This window comes from Rhinoraja longicauda, chromosome 37, assembly GCF_053455715.1.
Source record: "Rhinoraja longicauda isolate Sanriku21f chromosome 37, sRhiLon1.1, whole genome shotgun sequence".
In the NCBI taxonomy this organism is placed as follows: Eukaryota; Metazoa; Chordata; class Chondrichthyes; order Rajiformes; family Arhynchobatidae; genus Rhinoraja; species Rhinoraja longicauda.
In genome coordinates, this window is record NC_135989.1 from 5664068 (window position 1) to 5684669 (window position 20602).

The 20602-nt window shown below is 45.8% G+C and overlaps 1 protein-coding gene across 4 annotated transcripts in view; it reads left to right on the forward strand.

Annotated features, from left to right (window-relative positions):
• Positions 1 to 19428: 19428 nt before the first annotated feature.
• Positions 19429 to 20602, forward strand: part of pbx4 (pre-B-cell leukemia transcription factor 4) — a 265310-nt gene continuing 264136 nt past the window's right edge. For all 4 annotated transcript variants that reach the window (XM_078429588.1, XM_078429590.1, XM_078429589.1 and 1 more), the window contains exon 1: positions 19429 to 20025. In XM_078429588.1, coding sequence (XP_078285714.1) covers positions 19847 to 20025 — 179 coding nt within the window. In that variant the 5' untranslated portion in view covers positions 19429 to 19846. The remainder of the gene's footprint in view (positions 20026 to 20602) is intronic.

The following is a 20602-nucleotide window of genomic DNA, read 5'->3' on the forward strand; positions in this document are numbered from 1 at the left end:
AGCTGAAGGTCTACCATGCAGTGGGACTCACCAATCTTCTCTATGCCAGTGAGACCTGGAATAAGGGGTCGGCCATTTAGAACTGAGATGAGGAAAAACCTTTTCAGTCAGAGAGTTGTGAGTCTGTGGAATTCTCTGCCTCAGAAGGCAGTGGAGGCCAATTCTCTGAATGCATTCAAGAGAGAGCTAGATAGAGCTCTTAAGGATAGCGGAATCAGGGGGTATGGGGAGGAGGGAGGAACGGGGTACTGATTGAGAATGATCAGCCATGATCACATTGAATGGCGGTGCTGGCTCGAAGGGCCGAATGGCCTCCTCCTGCACCTATTGTCTATTGTCTATTGACTGTCCACAACAGACTTGCCAAACAGCTCAACCACTTTCACTTGAGCTGCCTACGCAGACTCCTTCACATCAGGTGGCAGGACAAAATTACCGACACAGTGGTCTTGAACGGGCCGGAATCCCCAGCGTCCACACCCTCCTACGGAAAGCTCAAGCCAGATGGGCAGGCCATGTCGTCAGAATGCCCGAGAGTCGACTGCCAAAACACCTTCTGTATGGAGAACTGTGTCAGGGCAAGTGCTCAGTAGGAGGACAGAAGAAACGGTTTAAGGACTGCCTCAAAGTGTCCCTCAAAGACTTGGACATCAACCTCAGCACTTGGGAGTCTCTTGCTCTGGACCGTCCAACCTGGCGTAGCAAGCTCACCACAGGAGCCCGTGCAGCAGAGAACAGACGCACTGCAGAGGCCCAGAGGAAACGCACCGCGCGCAAGGCCCGGGCTACCTCCACTTCCACTGCAGCACCCATCCACTTATGTCCTACGTGTGGGCGTGCCTTCCCGGCCCGGATTGGCCTCACCAGTCACTTCCGGACCCACAGTCACCAATCCACCAACTGAAAGTGAAGTCATGGTCATCTTCCAACCCGAAGGACGAACAACAACAACAACAACAACAACACTGACCAAGTGCTGAGCCACAACCCTGGGAACTACCCTTCGGCTTCCCCCGAGATCCCACCCACTGAATAAACCTGGCTGCGTTGGTGACAACTGCCCGTAAGGCTTCGGTAATGTACCATCGAGGTGTGGGGGTGGTATGGATGGGATGGGTAGGGTGATAGCAGACCAGGGGGAGGGAGGGGGTGGGGTGGTGATGCGAGAGGGGGGAGTCCAGCCTCAGACAATAAGCTGCAACAAGCAGTGAGCCCCAGAATTTATAGCCCTTGCAAAAGAAACACGGTGGCTCAGCGGTAGAGTTGCTGCCTCGCAGCGCCAGAGCCCCTGGTTCGATCCCGCCCACCGGCGCTGTCTGTACGGAGGTTGTACGTTCTCCCCGTGACCTGCGTGGGTTTTTTACCGGGATCTCCGGTTTCCTCCCACACTCCAGAGATGTGCAGGTTTGTAGATTAATTGACTTGGAATAAATTGTAAATTGTCCCCAGTGTGTGTGGGACAGTGTTAGTGTGCTGGTCGACGCGGACCCGGTGGGCCGAAGGGCCTGTTTCCGCGCTGTACCTCTAAACTAAACTGAAATAAACCAAGCAGATTGAAAGAAAGGTGGTGATAATAGGTGGGGAGCCAAAACTAACAGCGAGCAAGGATTAACAATCAAATGGCTTGCACGTGCAAGGCTTGCAGCCGTTAATGTGCACATTTATCCCTCTTGGTTGGTTTTTGTGAAACGTCTGTGCCTCTGAGCACAGCGTGCCTGAAACAACAGTGGTTAGAAGTCTTCCTCACCTCCCGGCTCCAATTGCAGTCTGAATCTGCCAAAGGTCAGACTCGCTGGCAAGCAAGATTGACGGCCGTTACCTTCGACCCTGAAACTGGGATCAAGTTCAGGTTGCGAGGAATGGAGGCAGATGGGGGAGTGGGTGGGGGGTGGGGATAGGCAGCAGGGGAGGGGGTGGGGATAGGCGGCAGGGGGAGGGAAGGAGGCGGGGGGGGGTGTGGGGGTTGGGAGTTGGGAGTGAAAGTGCTGGTTTCCTGCAGGGTGATATCGCAGAACAGACCAACTCCCAGAGGAATGAAACACTGCAAGAAACAAGAACCTACTGTGCAGAACTGCAGGCGAAAGAAGTGAGCTTTCAGCATAGAGCCCACTAACTAGTGATTGAGAAATGGATTTTAACACACAATACCCCATGAACAGGGAGTGCTGTCCAAACAGACCACAGGAAAATAGCGATAACTCCCCAGAAACTGAAATGTGATAAAATTTGGTAACTTATCCAAGATGCTGAAGATTTTTTCATTTTTAAACCCCTTTTAGTCTTTTACCCCTTTCCTTTCCTTTTTACTTCTCTCTTTCCCTGTCTTCCTCTCCCCTATTTGCACTCACCCTCCCTCCTCACATCTCCCCAGTCCACACGGGTGACACGGTGGCGCAGCGGTAGAGTTGCTGCCTCTCAGCGCCAGAGATCCGGGTTCGATCCTGACTACGGGTGCTGTCTGTACGGAGTTTGTACGTTCTCCCTGTGAAGTGCGTGGGTTTTCTCTGCATGCTCCGGTTTCCTCTCACACTCCAAAGACGTGCAGGTTTACAGGCTAATTGGCTTTGGTAAAATTGTAAATTGTACTGTGTGTAGGATAGTGTTAGTGTGCGGGGATTGCTGGTCGGCACAGACTCGGTGGTCCAAAGGGCCTGTTTCCACGCTGTATCTCTAAACTAAACTAAACTAAACTGAAGTAGGAACCATACAAAATTTATAGGAAAAAAACTGCAGATGCTGGTTTAAATCGAAGGTAGACACAAAATGCTGGAGTAACTCAGTGGGTCAGGCAGCATCTCTGGAGAGAAGGAATGGGTGACTTTTCGGGTCGAGACCCATTCTAGATTTAGATTTAGATTTAGAGATACAGCACAGAAACAGGCCCTTCGGCCCACCGGGTCCGCGCCGCCTAGCGATCCCCGCATATTAACACTATCCTACACCCACTAGGGACAATTTTTACATTTGCCCAGCCAATTAACCTACATACCTGTAAATCTTTGGAGAGTGGGAGGAAACCAAAGATCTCGGAGAAAACCCACGCAGGTCATGGGGAGAACGTACAAACTCCGTACAGACGGCGCCCGTAGTCAGGATCGAACCTGAGTCTCCGGCGCTGCATTCGCTGTAAGGCAGCAACTCTACCGCTGTGCCACCGTGCCGCCCATTCCTTCTCTCCCGAGATGCTGCCTGACCCGCTGAGTTACTCTAGCATTTTGTGTCGACCATACAGAATTTATATTTTGCTTTCAATACTTCCAAAGTATTTGACAGCCTAGATTGGGAAAGAATGTTTTCTCTTGTGGATGAATCTAGAATCAAGGTTCATTGCTTAAAAGCTAGAGGTTTCCCATTTCAGATATTTCTTGCCCCCCAGAGGGTCTCTCTCCCTCAACTCCCTCTCCCGGTAGTAAAGGATACTTTGACATTATTGCAAAGGCTGATGGATAAGGGGGTAAATGGTTACCACATCTTGCCAGGTGTGCAGAGTTGAGGTTAGTGTGGCACAGTGGTGCAGCGGTCGAGCTGCTGCCTCACAGCAGTTTGATCCCGACTTCGACATACAGCGCGGAAACAGGCCCTTCGGCCCACCGAGTCCGCACCGACCAGTGATCCCCGCACATTAACACTACCCTTGGGGACAATTTTACATTTATAACCAAGCCAATTAATCTGCAAACCTGTACGTCTTTGGAGTTTGGGAGGAAAGCAAAGATCATGGAAACCTACGCGGTCACGGGGAGAACGTACAAACTCCGTATAGACAGCACCCGTAGTCAGGATCGAACCTGGGTCTCTGGTGCTGTAAGGCAGTAGCTCTACCACTGTGCCACCTTGCCGCCCAAAGGTGCTATCCTTGTGTAGAGTTTGCATGTTCTCCCTGTGACCGCACCTGGAGTACTGTGTGCAGTTTTGGTCTCCAAATTTGAGGAAGGATATTCTTGCTATTGAGGGCGCGCAACGTAGGTTCACTAGGTTAATTCCCGGAACGGCGGGACTATCTTATGTTGAAAGACTGGAATGACTCGGCTTGTATACACTGGAATTTGGAAGGATGAGAGGAGATCTTATTGAAACGTATAAGATTATTAAGGGGTTGGACACGTTAGAGGCAGGAAACATGTTCCCAATGTTGGGGGAGTCCAGAACAAGGGGCCACAGGTTAAGAATAAGGGGTAGGCCATTTAGAACTGAGATGAGGAAAAACTTTTTCAGTCAGAGAGTTGCAAATCTGTGGAATTCTCTGCCTCAGAAGGCAGTGGAAGCCAATTCTCTGAATGCATTCAAGAGAGAGCTAGATAGAGCTCTTAAGGATTGCGGAGTCAGGGGGTATGGGTAGAAGGCAGGAACGGGGTACTGATTGAGAATGATCAGCCATGATCACATTGAATGGCGGTGCTGGCTCGAAGGGCCGAATGGCCTCCTCCTGCACCTATTGTCTATTGTCTATTGTCAGACAGTTGTAAATCTGTGGAATTCTCTGCCTCAGAAGGCAGTGGAGGCCAATTCTCTAAATGCATTCAAGAGAGAGCTAGATAGAGCTCTTAAGGATAACGGAGTCAGGGGGTATGGGGAGAAGGCAGGAACGGGGTACTGATTGAGAATGATCAGCCATGATCACATTGAATGGCGGTGCTGGCTCGAAGGGCCGAATGGCCTATTCCTGCACCTATTGTCTATTGTCTATTGACCTGTGTGGGTTTTCTCTGGGTGCTCCAGTTTCCTCCTACATTCCAAAGATATGCAGGGTTGTAGGTTAATTTGTTTCTGAAAAGTGCCCTTTGTGTGTAGATTGCAAAAGTGGGATGACATAGAACTGGTGTAGGGGTAGGAAAAAAACTGCAGATGCTGGTTAAAATCGAAGGTAGACACAAAATGCTGGAGTAACACAGCGGGTCAGGCAGCATCTCTGGAGAAAAGGAATGGGTCGAGACCCTTCATCAGTCCAAAGAAGGGTCTCGACCTGAAACGTCACCCATTCCTTTTCTCCAGAGATGCTGCCTGACCCGCTGAATTACTCCAGCATTTTGTGTCTACTAATGTAGGGATGATTGTTGGCCGGTGTGGACTCGGTGGGCCGAAGAGCCAGTATTTATGCTGCCTCTCTAAACTAAACTAAACTAAACTAAACTAAACTAAACTAAACTAAACTAAACTAAACTAAACTAAACTAAACTAAACTAAACTAAACTAAAAAATCAGATCATCCATGGTCTTATTGAATGGCGTAGGAGGCTGGCCGTTCTGAATGACTGGCTCTTGTTCTGAACTCATATTTTGATGCAACGCCATTAGTGATTCTGCCAGTTACAATATCTCCCTGGTTACCTAGATTAACTGCTTTGTTGAACATTGGAGAGTGCTCACAATATTTCTGCTTGGCAACACAACCCCTGCTGCAAAATCCCTCAGCTTGAATAATTTAATCTGTTCCAAAGTAAAAATAAGATGTATATGGGTTTTGCCAGCGTATGTTTATGGCAGAGAAAGTGAAGCGACCCATGTTCTTTGCTAATGCAGAAACAAAGAACTGCAGATGCTGGTTTATGCCAAAGATAGACACAAAGTGCTAGGAGTAACTCAACGGGTCAGGCAGCATCTCTGGGAAAAAAAGGATGGGTGACATATCAGGTTGAGACCCGTCTTCAGACCTCTGACTGACCCGCTGAGTTACTCCAGAACTTTGTGTCTATCTTCATTGTTAATGGCGCTGGAGTGAGAATTAAAACAACTATAGTAAACTCTGAGGATCCCTGCTCAGAACCTGGGGGTAGGGTGCTGACATGGATAGAAAATTGGTTGGCAGACAGGAAACAAAGAGAGGGGTCCCTTTCAGAATGGCAGGCAGTGACTAGTGGGGTACCGCAAGGCTCGGTGCTGGGACCACAGCTATTTACAATATACATTAATGACTTAGATGAAGGGATTAAAAGTGACATTAGCAAATTTGCGGAGGACACAAAGTTGGGTGGCAGTGTGAACTGTGAGGCGGATGCTATGAGGATGCAGGGTGACTTGGACAGGATGTGTGAGTGGGCAGATGCATGGCAGATGCAGTTTAATGTGGATAAATGTGAGGTTATCCACTTTGGTGGTAAGAACAGGAAGGCAGATTATTATCTGAATGGTGTCAAGTTAGGAAATGGGGAAGTACAAAGAGATCTGGGTGTCCATGTCCATTAGTCACTTAAAGTTAGCAAGCAGTGAAGAAAGCTAATGGCACGTTGGCCTTTATGACAAGAGGAGTTGAGTATAGGAGCAAAGAGGTCCTTCTGCAGTTGTACAGAGCCCCAGTGAGACCACACCTGGAGTACTGTGTGCAGTTTTGGTTTCCAAATTTGAGGAAGGACATTCTTGCTATTGAGGGCGTGCAGCGTAGGTTCACTAGGTTAATTCCCGGAATGGCGGGACTGTCGTATGTTGAAAGACTGGAGCGACTAGGCATGTATACGCTGGAATTTTGAAGGATGAGAGGGGATCTTATTGAAACATATAAGATTATTAAGGGATTGGACACGTTAGAGGCAGGAAACATGTTCCCAATGTTGGGGGAGTCCAGAACCAAGGGCCACAGTTTAAGAATAATGGGTAGGCCATTTAGAACAGAGATGAGGAAAACTTTTTCAGTCAGAGAGATGTAAATCTGTGGAATAGTGTTAATGTGTGGGGATCGCTGGGCGGCGTGGACCCGGTGGGCCGAAGGGCATGTTTCCGCGCTGTTTCTTTAAACTAAAAAAATAATTTAAAAATATTTGTTTTAAAAGAAAGAATAAAGGCCTAGCCTACTCAATCTCTTCTTAATTCACAGACCACTGTACCAGGAAGTGGTCTGATGAATCCCCTCATTGCACTCCCTCCATTTTCTTGGTATCGAGTCCACAATGGTCTCACCAAGTCCCAGTACAACAGTGGTGAGATATTTTTAATTTTGTACGCAAATTCTCATGCAACGCTCAGCTTTTAGCCTTTAGACTTTACTTTTGACTCCAAAGATACAGAATGGAAACAGATCCTCCGGCCCACTGATCTAACCTGGGTTACCTGGTGCTGAGACAACAACCTTTCTCGGTTGTTGGCATGGTGGCAGGGCGGCACGATGGCGCAGCGGTAGAGTTGCCGCCTTACAGCGAATGCAGCGCCGGAGACTCAGGTTCGATCCTGACTAAGGGCGCCGTCTGTATGGAGTTTGTACGTTCTCCCCGTGACCTGCGTGGGTTTTCTCCGAGATCTTCGGTTTCCTCCCACACTCCTAAGACGTATAGGTTTGTAGGTTAATTGGCTGGGCAAATGTAAAAATTGTCCCTAGTGTGTGTAGGATAGTGTTAGTGTGCGGGGATCGCTGGGCGGCGCAGACCCGGTGGGCCGAAGGGCCTGTTTCCGCGCTGTATCTCTAAATCTAAATATAAAAATGTAAGCAAAACAAAGGAGATAGTTATCAATTTCAGGAAGGGAACCCTGGTTTGCATTGACAGCGCTGAAGTAAAGATGTAGAATATAAGCAGCCAAAGTAGAAATTCTTGTCCTGGGCCACCCACACTGAGCCAATGCCAAGAAAGCAGACAATGCCACTCCAGCCAAGGTTGTTGCCTGCAACCTTTCCCCCCCATTGACGAACTGTACACTGCAAGTGGCCAGGAAGCGAGCGGGCATCTCTGACCCCTCTCACTCTGACCACAAAATCTTTGAAACACTTCCCTCTGGAAGGCGACTCTGGACTGTCAAAGCAGCCACAGCCAGACATAAAAACAGCATTTTTCCACGAGTGATAGTTCTACTCAATAACCAAAGTCTGTAGTGTCTTTTTTGCTCTGGTTTATTTTCCCCCACATGTTTAGACCGTAATGGTGTATCCTTATTGTTTTGATGTGGTTATGCTTTATTATTCATTGTTAACTGTATGTTTGTGTTGTCATTTGTGAGCGGAGCACCAAAGCACATACTTGGCCAATAAACTTATTCATTCATTCGTTCATTCATTCATTCCTTAGAAGGCTTAGGACGTTTGGCATGTCCCCAACAACTCTCACCAATTTCAACAGATGCACCTTAGAAAGCATTTTATTAGGGTGCATCATAGCATCACAGTTTGGGAACCGCTCCACCCAAGATCGCAAGAAATTGCAGAGAATTGTGGATGCAGTCCAGACCATCATACAAACCAACCTCCCTTCCATTGACTCCATCTACACCTCACACTGCCTTGGCAAGGCCAGCAGCATAATCAAGGACCAGTCTCACACCCGATCACTCCCTCTTCTCCCCTCTCCCATCAGGAAAGAGGTACAGAAGTGTGAAAACGCACACCTCCATATTCAGGGACAGTTTCTTCACAGCTGTTATCAGGCAACTGAACCATCCTATCACCTACTTGAGAGCAGTCCTGAACTACTATCTACCTCATTGGAAACTCTCAGACTATCTTTGATCGGACTTTAACGGACTTTATCTTGCACTAAAGGTTATTCACGTCCTTCCCTTTATCACGTACCTGTGCACTGTGGATGGTTCAGTTGTAATCATGTATTGTCTTTCCGCGGACTGTTCGGCACGCAACAAAAGCCTTCCTCTGTACGTCGGTACACGCGACAATGAGCTAAAGTCAAACACTAGAGCTGTGAGGCAGTTGATCTACTGCCGATGCCACTGTGCCACAGTGCTGCAAAGGGCAAGTGCCAGTCACTGGCAGTGCCCGTAGCCAGTGCATTGTAAAACATTTCTTCTCTCGAATAAATGTCCTCAATGACCTCAACAAAAGAGCATCAATTTCTGCAGACTCATTAAAAATGCATTCCATGATTTACTACAATGGATTTTCACAATTTCGAATGCGGAACCTGCATTTGACCCGGGTTTTTACGCTTATAACTAGATGCACATAATTTATATAAAATATTATTGTGTATATATTTCACAAGAGCAATCAAATGACCACGTATATATTTCACGTAAGGAAGAAGTGCCGGCGCGCATGCAATGAATTAAATACATTTTAATAATAATATGAATTTGAATATGCACATGTTGTAATTTTGATTTATTTGTGCTAAGAGAGACCAAAAGTTGATGCATCTTATTAAGTATTTTAACAACTGAGCTGATTCTGCTGAATATTAAAAACGGAAATGAATCAAAAATAAAAATCTCAAGCCGTTTCAGTGAGCCCGTCCCGTCCCTTTCCAAAAGGTGCTGGCAAGCAAGAGAATAGACATTGAATTAGTGCTGGGAGATGGAACACATGGAACACAGAACCTAGAACAGAACAGCACAGGATCAGGCCCTTCAGCCCACAATGCCCGTGCTGAACATGATGCCAAGTCCATCTCCTCTGCCTGCACATGACCCATATCCCTCCGTTCCCTGCATGGGGTGGCACGGTGGCGCAGAGGTAGAGTTGCGGCCTTACAGCGCTTGCAGCGCCGGAGACCCGGGTTCGATCCCGACTACGGGTGCCGTCTGTACGGAGTTTGTACATTCTCCCCGTGACCTGCGTGGGTTTTCTCAGAGATCTTTGGTTTCCTCCCACACTCCAAAGATGTACAGGTTTGAAGGTTAATTGGTTTGGTATAAATGTAAATTGTCCCTAGTGTGTGTAGGATAGCGTTAATGTGCGGGGATCGCTGGTCGGCGCGGACTCGGTGGGCCGAAGGGCCTGTTTCCGCGCTTTATGTCTAAACATGTCCATGTGCCTATCTAAAAGCTTCTTAAACACAACTCTTTTCATCTGCTTCCACCACCAACCCTGGCAGCCCGTTCCAGACACGCAACACACCCAGTGGAGAAAACTCTCCTCTTCAGTCAGAGGGTGGTGAATCTGTGGAGACCAAGTCAATGGATATTTTGAAGGTGGAGAGGCAGCACTGTCTGGACTTCTACGGCCAATGAACACCAAGGGGCTCAACCCTACTTAAATGTCTCATGGGTGACACAGTGGCGCAGAGGTAGAGTTGCTGCTTTACAGCGCCAGAGACCCGGGTTCCATCCTGACCAGAAGTGCTGCCTGTACGGAATTCGTAAGTTTTCCCCGCGACCGCATGGGTTTTGTCCAAGTGCTTCGGTTTCCTCCCACACTCCAAAGACGAGCGGGTTTGTAAGTTAATTGGCATCGGTAAAATTGTAAATTGTCCCCAGTGTGTGTAGGATAGTGCCAGTGCATCACAGCATCACAGTCTGGGAACCGCTCCACCCAAGATCGCAAGATTGTTGGTCGGAGCGGACTCGGTGGGCCAAAGGACCTGTTTCCGCGCCGTAACTCTAAAGTCTAAAGGGTGCATTGTTTGTGGAAGCGCGGATGGTGTTGTAACGTGGTAAGGAAATGAATTGATGAACACATAGAGAAAAACATAACCTGATGAATTTACTGTATAAATTAAGAATAAAGTATATTTTTGGAAAATAAATTGGTTATGCTTCACTGTCAAAATGCGTTTAGGTGGCCACCCATCATTTGTAAGTTTTGACAGGTAGGCTGTGTGAGGGCATTTGCAGTGAGGTAGCTCTGAGCTATAGTCCTTCCTAGCTTCCCTCAATCTACATCTAGTCATGACCAAAGGTAGACTCAAAATGCTGGAGTAACCCAGCAGGACAGGCAGCATCCCTGGAGAGAAGGAATGGGTGATGTTTCGGGTCGGGACCCTTCTTCAGACCGTAACCATACTGACTGGTTGCATCCGGTAACTCGAATACCCAGGAATGGAGGCGGCTGCAAAAAGTGGTAGACACTGACCTCCCCACCATCATGGGTACTGACCTCCTCACCATCGCAGGTATGTATAGAAGGTGCTGTCTCAAAAAGGCAGCTAGTATCATCCAGGATGCACACCACTCTGGGCATGCACTTGTTTCGCCACCACCATCAGAAAGAAGACACACAAGCCTGAAAACTTTGAATGGCCAGGTTCGAGAACAGCTTCTTACCAGCGACCATCAGGCTGTTGAACACTCCACATCATCATCGGCGGTCACTGGAAGCGAGTATCACTGTCCTCTGTGAGGACGCCTGTGCGTGACTTTGTTTAACGTGGGGAGTTTGGTGCACAGACAGCCACCACACGGTCCTTGACAGATCTGGGTCAGGATCCAGTGGCATGGAGTCCAAGACGACCGGGGACCCTTTTCTGCTGCAGCCTTCATCCATCCGCCTTCCCAGCCGTTGTGACGCTCCACTAAAGTCAGCCATCATCCTCCGCCTGTTCCACCGTTGAGGTCTTGGTTGGATTGCTCTTTGACAGGGACCTCCCCCTCGACCTTACTGCCATGGGTGACCCTACCATCACTCTTAGGATCTCAGGACCACACAAGCTTCTCCGCCACGACAAGGTGACACTCCACGGAGAAGACACTCCACAACACTATCCATAACCCTATCTCAACAGCTATGATCTGTTATGGACTTGATTGGACAACTATGGTTTGATTGCATGACGACATTTGTTTTTGCACTACTCTGGTCTGGTTACCTAGCATTAATTGTATATAATGTATTATTGGTTATTATATATTTATTAGTGTGTTATTGTATCGTTGGCCCTCTAAAGCTCCAGAAAGGAAGAATTTCACGCTGGTACATATGACAATGGACACTTTTGATCTTGATCTCTTAAATATTTCCAACTTCCAGTGATATAGAGCTTGAAATGCAGCCCACTGTCTTAGTTTAGTTTAGTTTTCTTTAGTTTAGTTTAGTTTAGTTTAGTTTAGTTTAGTTTATAGACAATAGACAATAGACAATAGACAATAGGTGCAGGAGTAGGCCATTCAGCCCTTCGAGCCAGCACCGCCATTCAATGCGATCATGGCTGATCACTCTCAATCAGTACCCCGTTCCTGCCTTCTCCCCATACCCCCTCACTCCGCTATCCTTAAGAGCTCTATCCAGCTCTCTCTTGAAAGCATCCAACGAACTGGCCTCCACTGCCTTCTGAGGCAGAGAATTCCACACCTTCACCACCCTCTGACTGAAAAAGTTCTTCCTCATCTCCGTTCTAAATGGCCTACCCCTTATTCTCAAACTGTGGCCCCTTGTTCTGGACTCCCCCAACATTGGGAACATGTTATCTGCCTCTAATGTGTCCAATCCCCTAATTATCTTATATGTTTCAATAAGATCCCCCCTCATCCTTCTAAATTCCAGTGTATACAAGCCCAATCGCTCCAGCCTTTCAACATACGACAGTCCCGCCATTCCGGGAATTAACCTAGTGAACCTACGCTGCACGCCCTCCATAGCAAGAATATCCTTCCTCAAATTTGGAGACCAAAACTGCACACAGTACTCCAGGTGCGGTCTCACCAGGGCCCGGTACAACTGTAGAAGGACCTCTTTGCTCCTATACTCAACTCCTCTTGTTACGAAGGCCAACATTCCATTGGCTTTCTTCACTGCCTGCTGAACCTGCATGCTTCCTTTCATTGACTGATGCACTAGGACACCCAGATCTCGTTGAACTCCCCCTCCTCCTAACTTGACACCATTCAGATAATAATCTGCCTTTCTATTCTTACTTCCAAAGTGAATAACCTCACACTTACCTACATTAAACTGCATCTGCCATGTATCCGCCCACTCACACAACCTGTCCAAGTCACCCTGCAGCGTTATTGCATCTTCCTCACAATTCACACTACCCCCCAACTTAGTATCATCTGCAAATTTGCTAATGGTACTTTTAATCCCTTCGTCTAAGTCATTAATGTATATCGTAAATAGCTGGGGTCCCAGCACCGAACCTTGCGGTACCCCACTGGTCACTGCCTGCCATTCCGAAAGGGACCCATTTATCCCCACTCTTTGCTTTCTGTCTGTCAACCAATTTTCTATCCATGTCAGTACCCTACCCCCAATACCATGTGCCCTAATTTTGCCCACTAATCTCCTATGTGGGACCTTGTCGAAGGCTTTCTGAAAGTCGAGGTACACCACATCCACTGACTCTCCCTTGTCAATTTTCCTAGTTACATCCTCAAAAAATTCCAGTAGATTTGTCAAGCATGATTTCCCCTTCGTAAATCCATGCTGACTCGGAATGATCCCGTTACTGCTATCCAAATGCTCAGCAATTTCGTCTTTTATAATTGACTCCAGCATCTTCCCCACCACTGATGTCAGACTAACTGGTCTATAATTACCCGTTTTCTCTCTCCCTCCTTTCTTAAAAAGTGGGATAACATTTGCTATCCTCCAATCCACAGGAACTGATCCTGAATCTATAGAACATTGAAAAATGATCTCCAATGCTTCCACTATTTCTAGAGCCACCTCCTTAAGTACTCTAGTTTAGTTTAGTTTAGTTTAGTTTAGTTTAGTTTAGATTAGTTTAGATACAGCGCAGAAACAGGTCCTTCGGCCCACCGAGTCCGCACCGACCAGCGATCACAGCACATTAAAACTACCCTACACACACTAGGGACAATTTACATTTATAACAAACCAATTAACCTACAAACCTGTACGTCTTTGGAATGTGGGAGGAAACCAAAGATCTTGGAGAAAACCCACACAGGTCACGGGGTGAACGTACAAACACCTGACAGACCTTCACACTTCTCATTTAAATGTTCCCCTTCTTACCTGAAAGCCATGCCCTGAAATATTTGAGATTAACTTCCTAGAAAAAAATATTCTGACTATCTACCCTATCTATGCCTCTTATAATTTTATATACTTCTACCAGTTCTCCCCTCAACCTCCAGCTTTCGAGAGATCTGGTAAATCTCCAAAGATGTGGTTATCTGGTTATTTATCTCATTATTATTTGTCGGAACATATAAAAATTGACCGCTCTGCTTGTCGACCTGACAATATTGACTATTTAAAGTGTAGCTTAAGCTCTAATGTACTTTGGGATGTCCTGATGAAACAAAATACATGATACAGGGTTAATTCTTTCATTCTCTTTTCACAAAGAGATAAAGAAAATGATGATTTATTTACTGTCAGATGAAATGTAATCCCAGAACAATTGATACTATGATCCGAGGTGCATAAGCAATTAAGGAACGTATTGGGAATGTGGCATCGTTAAAAATATGATTGCATTTTTCTTACCCCTACATTTTTTTAGGAATACATTTTTATGACTAGCAAGTGTAAATGATTCGATTCTCAGACGAACACTGTTCTTTATGGAAACTGAACAGAACGTCAGAATTTCTCTTAAAAGGTGCATTCTTCAGAAATGCTGGCCATATACTGGTACTTAACTCACCCATTAGCAAACTATAATTCTAAGTCTTGATGGCACCTTGCTCATTTTTTTCTTCAATGTTCTCCAGCAAACTATCTAATTTTTGCAATTATTTTCAACAAATACAGGTCTAACACCAATCGATTTTCCGGCAACTGGTGGTTCGAAACCTCATTTAATCTGGACAAAATTACGGGAGCGCGCTTTTCTGTGCCATTGGAGTCAATGAAACACAATTCCAAAATGTCACCCATTCCTTCTCTCCAGAGATGCTGCCTGTCCCGCTGACTTACTCTAGGCTTTTGTGTCTACCTCCAAAATACACTTGCCCGTATCATGAGATGACATTGTTTTAATTTCTCAATGGGTCACATTTGTTAAAGGACTTTGCTGCATTCTCCACTCCAACTAGTGGTATGCGTCATCTGGCACTAATCTTGATCATTTTCAGATCTCCTTTGACTTCAGAACACCAGAATTGAACTCATGATAATAAATAGCTTAAGAAAATAACTGCAGATGCTGGTACAAATCGATTTATTCACAAAATGCTGGAGTAACTCAGCAGGTCAGGCAGCATCTCGGGAGAGAAGGAATTGGTGACGTTTCGGGTCGAGACCATTCTTCGGACTGAAAATAATAAATAGCTTACTGTTTTTAGATTTTGCAACAATATCTAGTTTCTACTGACAACAGTAACATGAATCTGAAGAAGTCTTGACTGAAACGTTACCTATTCCTTTTCTCCAGAGATGCTGCCTGACCTGCTGAGTTACTCTAGCATTTTGCGTCTGTCTTCGGTTTAAATCAGCATCCACAGTTCCTCCCTGCACATTTTGTACATGGCTTTATTACTTTCCCCTAGTATTTAGGTTTAGACAGAAACATATCGTGACTTCTGAACAATGACCACAATAGGCAAGGGGGTCCCCTTCCTTCTCCACAACTTCAATCACCTTGCCTCACTTCTACCATTGATTGCTCTGCTGAACACTTGTAGTGGAGATTACCAAGGCAATCTCTTCCCAGCAAGGGATTCAGTCTTCTCTCTCTTTAACCTGACCACAGGCCGACCCAGCCCAGTGCCGCTGCCAGGACAACAGGCCTTTAAGGCTCAATATTTTTAAGAAATTTGAATCTTGAAGGGTACAAGATAGTGCTGGAAATGTGGCGACTCATTGTGTACTGTCTCAATGTAATCAACTAATCATACACAACAATTATTGCACTCTTGTGCTATGTATGATTATGCTTATGTATAGTAAGATTTTACTGAATTATATTCAAAACATTTCACTGTATCTAAGTACAAGTGACAATAAAGTTCTATTGGTCCATTGAACTTTAGTTCCTATGATAGACACAAAATGTTGGAGTAACGCAATGGGGCAGGCTGCATCACTGGAGGAGGTGACTGGAGGAGACTCACTGTGATGGATGTTTCTTTTTTTTGTTTTGTGTTGGTTGTGATTGTGTGTGAAATTGTTTATTTTTATTGCTCTTATTGCTGGACTGTGGGTGACCTTTCATTTCACTCCACATCTTGTATGTGCATGTGACAAATAAACTTGACGACTTGACTTGACTTGAGAGAAGGAATGGGTGACGTTTCAGGTCGAGACTCTTCAAGGGTCTCGACCCGAAACGTCAACCATTCCTTCTCTCCAGAGATGCTGCCTGTTCCTTTGGGTTACACGAGCATTTTGTGTCTATCTTTGGTATAAACTAGCATAACTAGTTCCTTCCTACTCAAAGTTCCTATGTCTGCACTGCAATGCTAATAATTCATCATTGATCCCATCAAGTATCATTACTAAATACAGACGATCTGGTCAGTTTTACATTGCTGCATTTGTGATTTTGCAATGCACAAACTAACCACTGTGTTTACCACATTAAAATAACTTGCTTCTGGGTTTCTGCAGGTCATAAGTGATATTAAAAAAACTGCAAATCCTTTTTTTTCTATAGACTGCTGAGATATGTTTACGTCAGTTCTTCGTCACTGTGTTTTTATTTCCAGTGAATCCTCCACAAACCACTTAATTATTTCATCAACAATATAATTCTTGAAATAATCCACATGGTCAAGATAGTAGCCAAAACCAAACTACATTAAAGGCAATAATTCAAAGGTTTGCATGTCAAAGTAGTGGAAACCCTTCCCCCTTAAGATTCAAGTGCCAAATGGAGAAGCGGTTAACCTCTCCATCTTTTCTCCCTGTTTATTTTTACTTGCCAGGAAAGATCCATTAGTGTTGTACAAATGGAATATTCATTGGTGACGGGTGATTTATTGTGAATAACAAAACGCATGGCGATTGACACATGTCACTGGTGGCGCAGACTGGTTTATACACCAAGGGTAACTCATTAGTTTCATCCCTGTAAACCGCTAGTCTCTGACATGTGTCCACAATTTGAGTGTGTGTAGATCTACTGGTTTACTGGCGAACACAACCATTATCGCAATGAGGTTGTTTAAAAACTCCAAGACCCAATGATTCTGCCTTATATAAAAATCTCATTTTATATATAATTTAATTGCTGACTGTTAAAATATCCCCCCCCCCTCTTCAATTGCAAAGTGAAACAAACTGCAAACATGATATGTGATGGAGATTCATAATTTAAAAGGAATGAAAAAAATTCGGAACGTTTGCACCTGCTGTGTTTGTGACTTATGTGTGCACACGCCACTCAAGTTTATTCGTTGTAAACCATCACTCAAATGTCGTGCATCATCTCTGCGATCTGTCTATCACTGGGCTCTGAGTGTATCAGGCAGAAGCAACACCAAGGCATGAAAACCTCACTCGCTAGCGCAAGAGGCCACGCTGTCTGGAAGCAAGAGTTGCCAATCACCCAGTATCCTTCTACCTCCCACTCACAAGCATTCAAAGGGATTTGGAGGAGTCACTGCCTCAAAAAGGCAGCCAGCATCATCAGAGACCCCCATCACCCTGGCCACCCTCTCATTTCACTCCTGCCTTCGGGAAGAAGATATAGGAGCCTGAAAACTGTAACGTGCATGTTCAGGAACAGCTTCTTCCCTATAGCAATCAGGCTATTAAACATTGCAACCTCCAAATGAACTCTGAACTACATAGACTTGAGGGCATTGGTTGAGCCTCTTTGCACTATTATTGTTTGTTTGTTTGTATATGTAAGTATGTGTGTGTATATATATAAAAATATATATATATATATATGTATGTGTGTACATGTGTGTATGTGTTTACTTATATATATATATATATACTGTATATACACACGCTCACTCTGAACATTTTTTCTCATTTATTATATTATTTACAGAGTACTATGTTTACATATTCTGTTGTGTTGCTGCAAGTAAGAATTTCAGTTTGTATGTGTGTGTATATGTAGATATACCATTCCTTCTCTACAGAGATGTTGCCTGTCCCGCTGAGTTACTCCAGCTTTTTGTGTCTATCTTCGGTTTAAACCAGCATCTGCAGTTCCTTTCCACACACACACACATGTGTATATATATATAACTTTTTTTCTCGTTTATTATATTGTTTACATATTGTTTACATATTCTGTTGTGCTGCTGCAAGTAAGAATTTTTATATTTATATACATACTGATCTTTTTTTCTCATTTATTATATTGTTTACACAGTACTATGTTTACATATTCTGTTGTACTGCTGTATGTAAGAATTTCATTGTTCTATCTGGGACATACCCAGTGGTATAAATATTTATTTCTCTATCTTCAAATAACTCTTGGTTTTCCTCTCTCTCCATCCCTCCCCACTCTAGTTCTCCAAATTGTTTCACTGTCCTTGTGATTAATTTTACTGATTGTATGCCTCGTTGTCATCTTCTCCTCAGCTAACAATGAACCAATCTTGCGGTTGCAGCTCCTAGACTGTGGAACAGCATCCCTCTCCCGATCAGAACTGCCCCCTCCATCGACTCCTTTAAGTCCAGGCTCAAAACATATTTCTACTCCCTAGCGTTTGAGGCTCATTGAGGAGGCGCTGTGAACTGTTTGCGTGCTACTGTATGTTTTCATTTTTTTTTCTATTGGAACCTAATTCAAATGTACAGCACTTTGGTCAACGTGGGTTGTTTTTAAATGTGCTATACAAATAAAATTGACTTGACTTGACTTGACAATCTACATTTCCTGGAGCAGCATCTGCATTGATCTGTCATTTTCACACCTTACCCTTCCATATCTCTAGACTCCCTGTCCCCGGCTCTCAATCTAAAGAAGGGTCTTGGCCCAAAACGTCACCCATTCCTTCTCTCCAGAGATACTGCCTTACTCCACCACTTTGTGTCTATTTTTGGTGTAAACCAGCATCTGCAGTTCCTTCCTATACATACTGAAGTTTTTTTCTCGTTTATTGCAGTGTTTACAGAGTACCATGTTTACATGTGTAGGAAGGAATTGCAGATGCTGATTCACAGCGAAGATAGACACAAAATGCTGAAGTATCTCAGCAGAACAGGCAGCATCTCTGGATAGAACAAATAGGTGACGTTTCGGGTCAAGACCCTTCTTCAGAAGATATGTCACCCTTCAGAATAAATGTCTCGACCCGAAACGTCACCCATTTCTTCTCTCCAGAGATGCTGCCTGACCCGCTGAGTTACTCCAGCATTTTGTGAAATTCTAACATACAGCAGCACAACAGAATATGCATAGTACTCTGTAAACAATATAATAAACGAGAAAAAAAGAATCAGAATTACACAAATAAAATGTGAACAATATAATAAACATTTATTTGTGTAATTCTGATTCTTTTTTTCTCGTTTATTATATTGTTTACAGAGTACTATGTTTACATATTCTGTTGTGCTGCTGTATGTTAGAATATGTTTACATATTCTGATGTGCTGCTGCAAAGAGGAATTGCATTGGTCTGTCTGGGGCATTTGACCACCAAGACACTCTTGACTCTTATTGTTCTCTCTGGGACAGATGACTCTCTCCTGCAACAGCAGCCCTGGGAACGTCTGTCAATCACCCGCGCCGTAGGCGGGACCAGCGGGAGGGAGCCGTCAATCAACGCGGCTGAGCGACCAATCGGAGAGGAGATGGAGGCGGACCCCCATCGACGGCGCTGCCGCTGGACCAATAGAACGGCGAAGATGGAGGGGGGGGCGGGACAAGGGAGGGGGCGGTTCGACTGACAGTTTTTTTTTCCTCCGGCACCCGCCGTCAAAACAATCGCGGGCGGGCGGGAGCGGGTGCTACAGCTGGAGGCGAGCGGGCGGGCGCTGGAGCTGGACGCGAGGAAGCGGACGGCGGGCGCTCGAGCGGCGGCAGTTAAAATTCAAACCGCCCCAACGTTCGTCCGGGAGCCGCCGGCGACCCGCGCGCTCGGTTGATTTTGCGCGCCCGTTTTCTCTCTTGATCTTTTTGACGGGATCGTGTGGATTTAAACACAACACAACACACAGCACAACACAAGTACCAAAAAAAAAAGAGAGAGCGCCGCGGGGCAGCAGGATCTTGACACTTGGTGTTTGGGTCTGTGTGCAGCGCTCGGGGGGAGGCGGTGTTGTTGTGCATCAGCCCTCCCTCCCTCTCTCCCTCCCCTCACGCCTCCTGCCTCTCTCTGCCTCTGCCGGCCGGCCGGCCTCGGTGTCTTTGTGTGCAGGGGGGGCCGGCGTGTGATGGAGGACCAGTCCCGGCTGCTGCAGCCTCACCCCGGGGTGGCTCTGTCGGTGCACTCGCTGCCCCCTCACTCGCAGGTGGACGGCGGGGACCCCGAGGGACGGAAGCAGGACATCGGCGACATCCTGCAGCAGATCATGACCATCACTGACCAGAGCCTGGACGAGGCACAGGCCAGGTCAGTACAGCAGCGGGCTCCCCCTCCTCTCTCTCCCCTCCTCCTCGGCGCCAGCTCCCTCCCCACACACACACACACCCCCCCCCACCCCACCACACACAGCAGCAGCACCCCTCACTGACGGCAAACTTCACCCCCAGCGGCAAACCCCCAACGCCATTTTAAGAGCGAATTTAAAAAAAAAGTAAACTCTCAACTTTCTCCCAACCTCATCAATGTCGCCCCTCCACTCTCCTTGTTCTGTGCAAATCCACCCAAGGAAATAAAATCTGTACAGAGCCTCAAGATTTACACTTTAGACAGGCACAAATTGCTGGTGTAACACATAGATAGCAGGACAGGCAGCATCTCTGGAGAGAAGCCTTTTGTTTTGTTGCAAGATAGTTTTTAAAAGGGGAAGATCTCTTATAAATATCATATTTACTAATTAATTCGGGTCACTCTTTGATGTTTTAAACGTGCTCACAAATAATGTAGATGTAGCCCTCAGCAATGAACAGCTTTTGTATTGGTACGCTGTCCAAGATATGTGTGTGGCGAGTAATTTTTGTTTTTGCATTGTGGTTTGTCTAAATCA